General features: G+C 40.5%; 1 protein-coding gene across 1 annotated transcript; it reads right to left on the bottom strand.

Annotated features, from left to right (window-relative positions):
• Positions 1-11579: 11579 nt before the first annotated feature.
• On the bottom strand, positions 11580-12533 carry LOC118835272 (olfactory receptor 52I1-like). The gene has a single exon (XM_036742465.1). It carries the CDS (start codon positions 12531-12533, stop codon positions 11580-11582), a length of 954 nt encoding a protein of 317 aa, XP_036598360.1.
• Positions 12534-12733: the final 200 nt, after the last annotated feature.

The following is a 12733-nucleotide window of genomic DNA, read 5'->3' as shown; positions in this document are numbered from 1 at the left end:
TTAGATATCATCCCTTCATATTCAACTCACACTGTGCCTTCTGTGTGTGTATATATATGTGTGTATATATATATCTATATATATCTATATCTATATTTACACACACACACATTCCCTTCAACTACCCTAATATTGATAAAGGTCTCATGAATTACAAACATCATCTTTCCATGCAGCAATGTAAACAAAACGGTTCAACTTTAGTAAATCTCTTATGATTTCTCTTTCTTGTTTACCTTTTCATGCTTCTCTTGATTCTTGTGTTTGAAAGCCAAATTTTCTATTCAGCTCTGGTCTTTTCATTAAGAAAGCTTGAAAGTCCTCTATTTTATTGGAAATCCACATTTTGCCTTGGAGCATTATACTCAGTTTTGCTGGGTAGATGATGCTTGGTTTTAATCCTAGCTCTTTGACCTCCAGAATATCATATTCCAAGCCCTTCGATCCCTTCATGTAGAAGCTGCTAGATCTCATGTTATCCTGATTGTGTTTCCACAATACTCAAATTGTTTCTTTCTGGCTGTTTGCAGTATTTTCTCCTTGACCTAGGAACTCTGGAATTTGGCAACAATATTCCTAGGAGTTTTCTTTTTGGGATCTTTTTCAGAAGGCGATTGGTAGATTCTTTCAATTTCTATTTTACCCTCTGGTTCAAGCATATCAGGGCAGTTATCCTCGATAATTTCTTGAAAGATGATGTCTATGCTCTTTTTTGACCATGGCTTTCAGGTAGTTCAATAATTTTAAAATTATCTCTCCTGGATCTATTCTCCAGGTCAGTGGTTTTTCCAATGAGATATTTCACATTGTCTTCCATTTTTTCATTCTTTTGGTTCTTATTTGTGTTCCACTTGCTCCAATCTAATTTTTAAGATGGTATTTTCTTCATTGGTCTTTTGGACCTCCTTTAGCAAGTTGTTGACTTGTTTTTCATGAATTTTTTTTAAAATTTAATTTATTTAATATATTTACTTTTCAGCATTGATTTTCACAAGAGTTTGAATTACAAATTTTCTCCCCATTTCTACCCTCCCGCCCACTCCAAGATGGCATATATTCTGGTTGCCCCGTTCCCCAGTCAGCCCTCCCTTCTGTCATCCCACTCCCCTCCCATCCCCCTTTCCCTTCTTCTCTTGTAGGGCAAGAAAAATTTCTACGCCCCATTGCCTGTGTATCTTATTTCCTATTTGCATGCAAGAACATTTTTTTTTGTTTTTCAATGGTCTGTTTTTAAAACTTTGAGTTTCAAATTCTCTCCCTTCTTCCCTCCCCACCCACTCTCCCTAAGAAGGCAAGCAATTCAACATAGGCCACATGCATATCATTATGTAAAACCCTTCCACAATACTCATGTTGTGAAAGATTGACTATGTTTTGCTCCTTTCTAACTTATCCCCCTTTATTGAATTTTCTCCCTTGACCCTGTCCCTTTTTGAAAATGTTTGTTTTTGATTACCCCCTCCCCCTGTCTGCCCTCCTTTCTACTGTCCCCACTTTTTTATCTTCTTCCTCCTTCTTTCCTGTGGGGTAAGATACCCAATTGAGTGTGTATGGTATTCTCTCCTCAGGTCAAATCCAATGAGAGCAAGATTTATTCATTCTTCCTCACCTGCCCCCTCTTCCCTTCCTACAGAACTACTTTTTCTTGCCACTTTTATGTGAGATAATATACCCCATTCTATCTCTCCCTTTCTCCTTCTCTCAATATATTCCTCTCTTATCCCTTAATTTGATTTTATATTTTGATATCATCCCTTCATCTTCAACTCACCCTGTGCCCTCTCTCTCCCTCTGTCTCTCTCTCTCCTTCTCTAAATATATATATATATATATGTACATATATATATACACACACCTACATATATACATACATAGACACACACATACACACACACACACACATATGTATATTCCCTTCAGCTACTATGATACTGAGGTCTCAAGAATCATATACATCATCTTTCCATGTAGGAATGTAAAAAAAACAGTTCAACTTTAGTAAGTCCCTTATGATTTCTCTTTTTTTATTTACCTTTACATGCTTCTCTTGATTCTTCTGTTTGAAAGTCAAATTTTCTATTCAGCTCTGGTCTTTTCACTGAGAAAGCTTGAAAGTCCTCTATTTTGTTGAAAATCCATATTTTGCCTTGGAGCATGATACTCAGTTTTGCTGGGTAGGTGATTCTTGGTTTTAATCATAGCTCCATTGACTTCCGGAATATTGTATTCAAGGCCCTTTGATCCCTTAATGTAGAAGCTGCTAGATCTCTTATTATCCTGATTGTGTTTCCACAATACTCAAATTGTTTCTTTCTGGCTGCTTGCAGTATTTTCTCCTTGACCTGGGAGCTCTGAAATTTGGTGACAATATTCCTAAGAATTTTCTTTTTGGGATCTTTTGAGGAGGTGATCTGTGTATTCTTTCAATTTCTACTTTACCTTCTGGCTCTAGAATATCACAGCACTTCTTGATAATTTCTTGAAAGATGATATCTAGGCTCCTTTCTTGATCATGGCTTTCAGGTAGTCCAATAATTTTAAAATTATCTCTCCTGGATCTATTTTCCAGGTCAGTGGTTTTTCCAATGAGATATTTCACATTGTCTTCTACTTTTTCATTCCTTTGGTTCCGTTTTATAATATCTTGATTTATCATCAAGTCACTAGCTTCCACTTGCTGCAATCTAATTTTTAAAGTAGTATTTTCTTCAGTGGTCTTTTGGACCTCCTTTTCCATTTGGCTAATTCTGCCTTTCAAGGCATTCTTCTCCTCATTGGGTTTTTGGAGCTCTTTTGCCATTTGAGTTAGTCTATTTTTTAAGGTGTTGTTTTCTTCAGTGTATTTTTCAGTATTTTTTTGGGTCTCCTTTAGCAAGTCATTGACTTGTTTTTCATGGTTTTCTCACATCATTCTCATTTCTCTTCCCAATTTTTCCTCTATTTCTCTAACTTGCTTTTCCAAATCCTTTTTGAGCTCTTCCATGGCCTGAGACCAGTTCATATTTTTCTTGGAGGCTTTTGATGTAGGCTCTTTGACTTTGTTGACTTCTTCTGGCTGTATGTTTTGGTCTTTTTTGTCACCAAAGAAAGATTCCAAAGTGTGAGACTGAATCTGGGTGAGTTTTCACTGCCTGGCCATGTTCCCAGCCAACTTACTTCACCCTTGAGTTTTTTGTCAGGGTATGACTGCTTGTAGAGTAAAGAGTACTTTGTTCCAAGCTTGAGGGGATGCACTGTTGATTTCAGAGCTATTTCTATACAGCCACCTCTGCCACACCAGCACTCCTCCTTCCCCAAGAACCGCCAACCCGGACCTGACACAAATCTTAAGCAGGCTCTGCACTCCTGCTCTGATCAGCCACTTAATTCCTCCCACCAGGTGGGCCTGGGGTTGGAAGAAACTGCAGCTCTAGTTCTGTAGCTGCACCTCTCCTGGCTGCCCCTGGGGTGGTGGCTGAACTGTGAACTCTTTTCACTCTGTCCCCCGCAGCCTTTCCCACTAACCTTCTCTATTGTCTTTGGTGTTTGGGGGTTGAGAAGTCTGGTAACTGCCACAGCTCACTAGCTAGGGCCTGTTCCGCCTGGCTCCTGCTCTGGTTGGTCCTGCCGCTGCCCACACTGGGCTCTGCTCCCCTCCACTCCGTGCATGATAGACCTCATCCAGTGACCATCCAGGCTGTCCTGGGCTAGTTCCCTGCTTCTCTCTGCTATTTTGTGGGTTCTGCAGTTCTAGAATTTGTTCAGAGCCATTTTTTATAGGTTTTTGCATGGACCTGGCATGGAGCTCACACAAGTCCCTGCTTTCCAGCCACCATCTTGACTCTGCCCCCCTTTCATGAACTTTTTGCATCACTCTCATTTCTCTTCCCAATTTTTCCTCTACTTCTCTTACTTGCTTTTCCAAATCCTTTTTGAGCTCTTCCATGGCCTGAGACCAATTCTTATTTTTCTTGGAGGCTTTTGATGCAGGCTCTTTGACTTTGTTGGCTTCTTCTGGCTGTATGTTTTTATCTTCTTTGTCACCAAAAAAAATTGTATAGTTTGAGTCTGAGTCTGAGTCCTTTTTTGCTGTCTGGTCATATTCCCAGGCAACTAATTGACCCTTTTTGTCAGGGTATGACTGCTTGTAGAGTACAGAGTACTTTGTCCCAAGCTTTAGCCCTGTGCTGCTCTTTTCAGAGCTACTTCTACTCCATTGTCACCACAAGCTCTGTCACACCTGTGCTCTTCCTCTCCCCGGAAGTGCCAACCAAGACTGGGACCCAGATCCAAGCATGGAGAAGCAAGAGAACCCCACCTTTGTGCCAGCAAAGCCCTCCCTGCACTTTCGCTCTGATCTACTGCTCAATTCCTCCCACTGTGTGGGCCAGGGACTCTGAAAGCAGCTGATCCTGGAGCTCTGGAAGCAGCTGCAGGAGCTTCCTGCTGCTGCTGCCACTGCCACACCACCTCCACTGCCCTGGGGGGGGGGGGGGCCTAGGGCCAGACTGTGTACCTCTCTAGCCCGATCCAGCTGTTTTCTCACTAATGTGCTCCATTGTTTTTGGAGTCCGTGGGTTGAAAAGTCTGGCAACTGCCACAGCTCAGTGATCCATCACCCTAAGGCCTTCTCCACCAGACTCCCGGTCTTGTTGGTCATGGGGCTGCCCATGCTGAGCTGCATTCTGCTCCCAGTGCAGTGCAAGAGAGCCTTCTCAGAGACCATTTAGGATATCCTGGGCTGGAGACCTGCTTCCCTCTGCTACTTCTTGGGTCCCACAGCTCTAGAATTTGTTCAGGGCCATTTTTTTACAGGCGTTTGGAGGCACTGGGGGAGAGCTTAAGTGAGTTCCTGCTTTCCAGCTGCCATCTTGGCTCTGCCCCCTCCCTTAAAATATTTTGATTTCTATATTTCAGTATAATTAGTTTTCCTTGTTATCTCATAAAATATATGTGAGGCAGTTGTATGGTACAGTGGATAGAACACTGGACCTGAAGTCAGGAAGATCTGAGTTCTAATCTAGTCTCAGGCACTTAGTAGCTGTGTAATCCTGTGCAAGTCTCTTAACCACTGTTTGCATCAGTTTCCTCATCTGTAAAATGAGGATAATAATAGTATCTACCTCCCATGGTTGTGCTTTACAAACTTTAAAGTGTTCTATAAATGCTAGATATCATTATTATTAATCTTCTGCATTGAAGTACACCATTCTGAGAAGGGATCAACAAGCTTCACAAGACTGCCAAAGGGGACCACAACAGAGAAAGTTTTAAGAGTACCTGTCATACTCCCTTGTCTATATATCTACCACTTTTTGTAAACTACCTGAGCACAGGGAGAAAGATTAGATTCTGATCAGGGCTTTATGTCTGTGTTTCCCCTGCAGCACCCAGCTCGACATTTTGCATAAAGCAGATAATCAACTAATATTTGTTGAGTTGACTAAGAGTCACCTTGTCACATGAAAATTAATGGAAGGATCTAGAGACATTTATCTTGGAAAAGAGAAGACTTAAGTGAGACATAATCAAAGTCTTCAAATATTTGTGTTCTTTTTTTGAGGAGGGAAGGCAGGGCCTTTGGGGTTAAGTGACTTGCCCAAGGTCACACAGATAGTATGTCAAGTGTCTGAGGCCAGATTTGAACTCAGATCCTCCTCACTTCCAGGCTGGTGTTCTACTTACTGTGCCACCTAGCTGCCCCCAGTCTTCAAATATTTGAGGGATTGTCATGGGGAGGGTGGGTGAAGGATCAGATCTGTTGTACTTTTCCCTAAAGGGCTGAACCATAAGAAGGTTTACGTTCAATATAAAGTAAAATTTCTTAATAATTAGAAGAAGGTGAAGACTCAAAGGCATGGTATTTGCAAGAAATTTCTTTTCTCCTTATCCACAGAAAGTGACAGTAAAAGGGTACCCAAAAACTCACTCCATGGAGATGGGGACCCACCTGGGAGAACCCTGGGTGAGATTGGCTTGGGGATTTTGGACTTTGGGAACAGTATTAATGCCCAATTCATTTTTTTTTCCTGAGGATCATGAGCTCTAACAAGGGAGAAAAGGGAAGGGCTGCAGGAAAAGTTATCCTTAGTTATTCTGTATAACCAGAGATAACTATCCCTAGTTATGGAGGTGCCCTGTACTCTGGTGGGGAGGGGGGAAAGGGTGTGATATGTGGCTGTGCATTTGTTTCTTTATTACATTATTTGAAAACCTGAATCCATTGGGCTAAGGCATGATGAAATGGGATCATTGATCAATCTGCCTAAAGACTTGAGTCCTTGGATGGTTTCCTCAGTTAGTCTATCTGGAGGCCTTAGTCCCTGAGAAGGGAAAACTTATTGTGTCACATCTTTTAAAAGACTACTTCCTATATTCTCCCCCCTCCAACTCCAACTTCCCAACCCCAGTATCCACCTGCTTAAGGGAAACTTCCAGGTCCTTCATTCTCTGAGGGGGCATCCAGGCTTCTGTGCTACCTTCTCTTTAAATGGCATATATTTATAACCCAGACTGCTCTCTGCTATGGGAACTCTGTGGAGGAAGAGTAGATAATTTGAGACACAGGGAGTTCTAGGAGCCTCTAGGGAGAATGTGATCAATTCCTCAGGAATCACCCTATGGAATAGCTGATACTCCACAGCTCACCAGTCTAGGTTGTCAAGGGAAGTAACATGATGTACTGGAATAGTCACTGGTTGTGGAGTCCATGGAACTGGATTTTTGGTATTTTGTCTCTATCACTAGTTATCTGTGTGAACTTGAAAGGTTACCTTTTTGGGCCTCAGTTTCCTCTTCTATAAAATGTCAATGATGTTACTTATACTCTCTACCTTGTAAGGTAAATCAGCATCATTTTCTATGCAGATTGAGAAAAAACATGTTGACAGCTTACACAAGCATTCACAGTTCTAATGAAACAATCTTATTTATGGTTGCATTTAGAGACTGCACTAAAACATAAAACTCAAAAAATATGCTTGTCTGTTTGTCTCTGGCAAGAAAAATGCCCTGATAGGAATTTAAATGAAAGAGAGTTTCCTTAAATTTATATGATGGTGGAGAGTCAATGTGGTACAGATGAAAAAGCATGAACATTGAGCAAATGTTTAGTGGACTGCCACGAAGCCAGAGTTGATCATCAGAGGGCAATCAAAGGGCTGTAGTGCCCCACAGGAAATGGCAAAAACTGAAAGAAGTCCTTCAGCACCCCGGACAGTGCATGCCCAAGAATAATAAGCTATGAGAAAGTATCAGCAGATCACAGCCTTTATGGGTGGAGGGAGAACCATTTGGATGCAATAACAAATCTTTTGAAATAATGACAGCATTTTCTTCACATTTCACACCCAAAGTCTGCCAGAATGACCCACATAAATGAGTTATGAGGCAATGTGATGTACTTGAAAAAGCAGTGGGCTTTGAGTCAGAAGAACTGGATTGAAGTCCTAGATCTGCCACTTTCTTGCTGTGAAATGATAGATAAGTCATTGACCTCTTTCAGGAAGTGCCTCATTTTTTATTTTTATTTATTTTTCAAACAGAAGAATATTCAATAGGACAATAATTGGGGCAGTGATGGAACTACCAGGTGAAATTTGAAATATACCTCTCCCCCACTACCTCCCTTTCCCCAACCCCCCAAAAACCCTAAAATGAATGGAGTAGCAGAAAAAACAAAGTATGTGTAAGTAGAATTCATTTTCATATGGAAAAAATTATTAACAAAATCTATTTTCTCTCTCTTTTACCTCCTCCTTTAATTTAAAAACAAAAAAAATCTTTGTAACAAATATGCATAGTCAAACAAAACAAATTTCCAAATTGGCTACATCCAAAAAAATATATCTCAATCTACTCTCTGAGTATTACCTTTGGGGCAGAAAGTGGGTAGCACGTTTCACCATGAGTTTGATAGAAAAATGATTGGTTATTGTGTTCATCAGAGTTCTTAAGTCTCCTGAAGTTGTTTGTGAATCCCCTGACTCTATCAAGATTCAGCTCAAACACTACCTTCCACAGAAAACCTTTTCTATTCATTCAAGATGCTAATGCCCTCCTCAGTAAGGAATTTTTTGTCTAAACTTTATGTATCTTTATGTACACACACACACACACACACACACACAGCGTGCATGCATGCACAATTACTGCATTAGAATGTACACATTTTGAAGACAGGGATTGTCTTGGTTTTAGTTTTGCATCTCTGAAGTATAGCATGGTATCTGATACACATTGAACACTTAATACATAATCATTGATTGATTAATTTATGGAATGATTGAGACCAATTCCTTAGAATGAATTCTTGGAATCAAAGGGATTAATTTTGAGAATTTTCAAAGGGAAATGGAGGTCAGCAAGAGCTTTCATAGCTTCATGAAAAATAAATAATGACAGACTCATCTCATTTCTTTTTCCTTATAGTAGTAGCATAGCTAGATTTGATCAAAACATTTGTCAATCTCCGTTGCTGAACTTGTGGATGAGATGGAGAGAGAGGTCCTTGGGAAATAGTTCCCAAACTGTGAACCACAGATCCCTGTGGGGAGTTGTTTTTCTTTTTCAAAGAAGTCCATGAATTAATAAAAGTGTACTAATGAAAAGAGAATAGATTTTGTTATATATTTTCTCAATGAAAAGAAACTAGTAGTACACTGCTTGCAAGTGAAAAATAAGAGAGGGGTTGTAGATTTGCTTATCTGAAATCCCAGATCCTAACACATGGGAGAATTGCTAATAAAAATATTATAATATTAGGTATATTGAAAGAGCTATATACATATGATAGGGCTCTATTTTTATTACTAACATTAGTACTATATTTTAGGGAAATACAACAATATGGCAGAAAGCACCCAGGATTTAGAATCTGAATTTGTACCCAAGTCTTTCTAATGCTACCACTTACTGTGTGACAATGGGCGAGTCAATTCCCAAATTGAGCTTCCATGTCATCATTTGTAAAATTGAGAGAATAATGCTTTACAGGGGCACTATAAAGAACATGCTTGTAAACAATCCTTTGAACTATAGCAAAGTGAGTTAGGAATATAGGAGTATAAGAATCTATTAATAATTCAATAAACATTAAGATCTCACTGTGTGATGACCGAAGTGATAACCTGGGTGGATTAGTTAGATTATACAGCATTCTCAAGTTTGGGTTGACTCTTGATCTTGGAGAGAGTTTGGAGGAGGGGAGCTAAGAGAGTAAAAGGAAATCACCAGGATCAATCTCGAGAGGCTCCCGGGAGGAGTCATCAGAACTTCCAAAGATCTAGTCAGTGTACATAGAGGGATGATGGAGGCAGGAGCAGATGGAGATGTTCTATGGGTTAAACTGAATGAGCTGATCAAAGATAATCCTAAAGGCAGGGACAATGACTTTCCCCCCTTCCTTTCTTCCTGCCTAGGGAGAAGATAGTTGTTCATGTGTCCTAGTCATGCTCTCTTATTACCTACTTCCATTGACTCTTTTAGACTGATATGGTGGCTTTTCTCCTTTCCCAAATGTTTAATTTCTGTTTTGGTTGTTAAACTATGATAAAGTTACTGGTCACCAAATGACTCAGACTGTTTAATATTGTATACACAGATAGTGATCAGGAAAATAGGAGGGATTTCTTCTTTAATAGACAAGTGACATACCAGCCCAGAAGAACTGGAGCCCCAAACAGAAAAGAAAGGAGGACACGTTATTGATTACAAGCAATGCAAAAGTACCCCAAACCCCAGGCCTACTTTTATTTCCCTATTCCCTCTCCCCCCGCCCCCAAAAAGACAGATCAAGAAGCATCATTATATAGAGAAAAGTCATTGCGGATTTACCTTGAGAGACCTGATTCAACAGGCTTTCCTGATCTTTCTCTTTATTCTTTAATTCTGAACTTAACCAATATGAAATAGGATGAACATCTCCATATGTAAGGAACAGAAAAAAGGGAATTTTACATGAAGTTGTGAATCTTCATTATATACAATTTGCTTCATAAGAAACACAGTGTTTTAAAAGCTATCTTGCTTGTCTATTTCTTTTTGACTTTCATTCTCTTCTCTTCTATACAGTTTTAAATGTTTCAGTGACTCTCTTTTCTTACTTTAAAAAAATTGCTTTGATAGCACCATAGTCACCTAGCTTCTATACCTATTGTTCTCCTCAAAAAAAATCAAAGGAAAGAAAAATAAAATGCTTGTATCAGGTGTGTATATTCAAAACTGTAATCCCTGTGTTGGCCCTTTCCTAAAATGTACATCTCATTATTTGACTTAAGCTCATCATTTCTTTGCTTGCTTGACTTTTCAGAAAGCGCAGATGGGATGATGAAATGAAGACCTCACACAAGCCACATAGCCTAGTTGGAGGGCATGCAGCACACGTGATACCATGATGATGCTACCATAGCAAGCTAGCAGTCCTCCTAGTTCTGAACTCACTGGTTCTAATTGTTAGAGTAGTATCTTCAAATGTGAATTGCAACTCAGACAGAACAGAGTGGGCAGTTCATGGGTAAATTGCTCCATAGTGAGTATGGGACACAATAAACCATCCATATTCTCACATGTAGGACTAAGTAAGAGATTCTCATAATCCTAGACAGGTGAATATTGAATCTAATAACCTCAGCTTCATTAGTAAATACTGATTTGTTTTACCTGAAGTTCAAATTTCTACATGAGTAAGCTTAACATACTTCAAAGTCTACAATTCTCTAATTCCCTGATTCCCCCAAAGGGCAGAATTAGGAGAATGAGAAAATGTTTCACAAAGGGAGATTGAGATTTGACGTGTGGGAAGACTTCCTAGTAATTAGTACTGTCTCAAACCAAAGTAGTGAGGGTTCTAGTAAACTGAGATCTTCAAACATAGGGTAACTTATGATTTGTCAGGACTGTAGTAGAGGGAATTCTTTTTGTAGATACAATTTGGACTGGATAACCACTGGGGTTCCCTCCAATTCTTATAATCAAAAATCCAGTTGCAATTTGATAATGCTGGAGTTGCTCTTGCTCATCCTCCTACCCATGGTAGGAAACTCTTCTACAATGCCATGAAAAGTCACACATTCTCTATTTGACTGCCTCCCATGAGAGGATTTAGAGTTAGCCAGCTAAGTTTGCCCCCAAACAACAATTTGATTTTCTACAATTATCACCACTGGTCACTGTAAAATAGTTTCCATAGTGTTGTCAAGTGATATTTTCTAAGATGGAGAGCCCTAGACAATGAAGGATCACAGTTTGCTCCAAGTATAGGAGGCATTCCCCTTCATCTAGTCAGAATCCTGGTACCAGAGAAGCAGTGTTGTAGAATGGATAGAGAGCTGACCTTGAAGCTAGGAAGAGCTGGGTTTAAGGTCTGCCTCTGACACATACCAGCTGTGTAACCCTGAGGCAAGTCACCCAACCTCTCAACACTTTGAGAAACGCTATAAGACTATAAGTTTAAGAAATGATACCAATTAGTATTAGTAAAGGAAGTTTCCTTCTCTCAGAGTTCCTTATACAAACACTCATGAATATAGTTCCCATAGCCATCCTGGTCTTAAAATCTATGGTAATTGAGGCCTCACACAGGGTTTCTCCAATTTGAGCCTTCACACAGCGCACCAACAGTTCCTTAGCATACCTAACACTCGCTCTAGGATCTGTTTGGTCCTCAGGCCATAGATGATAGGGTTTAAGGTGGGTGGAATGACTAAATAAAAATCAGCAAGTAGCACCTGGGTGTGCAGAGGCACTACACCCTGCTCAAACCACTCCACATAGTGGGATATCAGCCCAGGAAAATAGTAGAGCACCATGACTCCTACATGTGAGCCACAGGTGCTGAGAGCCTTGAGTTGGGCATCCCTGGAGGAAAGTCTGAACACTGCCTGCAGAATCAGGCTGTAGGAGGTGGCAATAAAGGACACATCAGAACCCACAATGATAGAGGAACCAATCAGACTATAAAGGCTGCTAGGCATATAATCAGCACATGCCAACTTGGCCACAGCCATGTGCTCACAGTAGGAATGGGGGACCATGTGGGAGCCACAGAATGGCAGTTGACTCTCTATCCAGATCAGTGGAGTCATGTAGAGAACAGCTCTCCCGAGGATAGCCAGGCCAATCCCCAACATCATCTTGGGTGTGAGGATGGTTTGGTAGTGCAGGGGTTTGCATATGGCTACATAGCGATCAAAAGCCATGCCTAGTAACAGGCCTGTCTCAACAGATGTGGCTACATGGATCACATACATCTGAGCAAAGCAGGCAGTGAATGTGATGGCACCATCACCTGACCAAAAGATACTCAACATTTTTGGAGCTACAGAGGTCACCATGATGATGTCGACAGCTGCCAGAATGCACAGGAAGTAGTACATGGGCTCATGCAGAGTAAGGTCGACCCAAATCACAGTCAGAATCAGCGTGTTCCCTACAAGAGCCACAGCATACATAAAGCTCAATGGAGCTGCCAGCCATAGGTGTGCCCCCTCCAATCCTGGGATGCCTACAAGGATGAAAGAATTATCTGATGTCTGGTTGCAAGGTGATGCCAGCATGACAAGGGAGGCTTCTTTCCTGTGGGTAAAAGCAGAAAGCTTTTAAAAGGACAAAGAGCCCTGCTTAGACTCTTATCTCTCCCCAATGTCACCTCTTACTTGATGACTTAGTTATTATTTGGCTTCTAGTTTCTCTGCCAACTAGAAGATAGTTGGTAAGGAAAGAACAAAAATGTCTCAATTAGACAGCAGATGTCCAT

This window comes from Trichosurus vulpecula, chromosome 2, assembly GCF_011100635.1.
Source record: "Trichosurus vulpecula isolate mTriVul1 chromosome 2, mTriVul1.pri, whole genome shotgun sequence".
NCBI classification, from domain to species: Eukaryota; Metazoa; Chordata; class Mammalia; order Diprotodontia; family Phalangeridae; genus Trichosurus; species Trichosurus vulpecula.
Note: the sequence above shows the minus strand (reverse complement) of the source record. Positions and strands in the feature narration are given on the sequence as shown.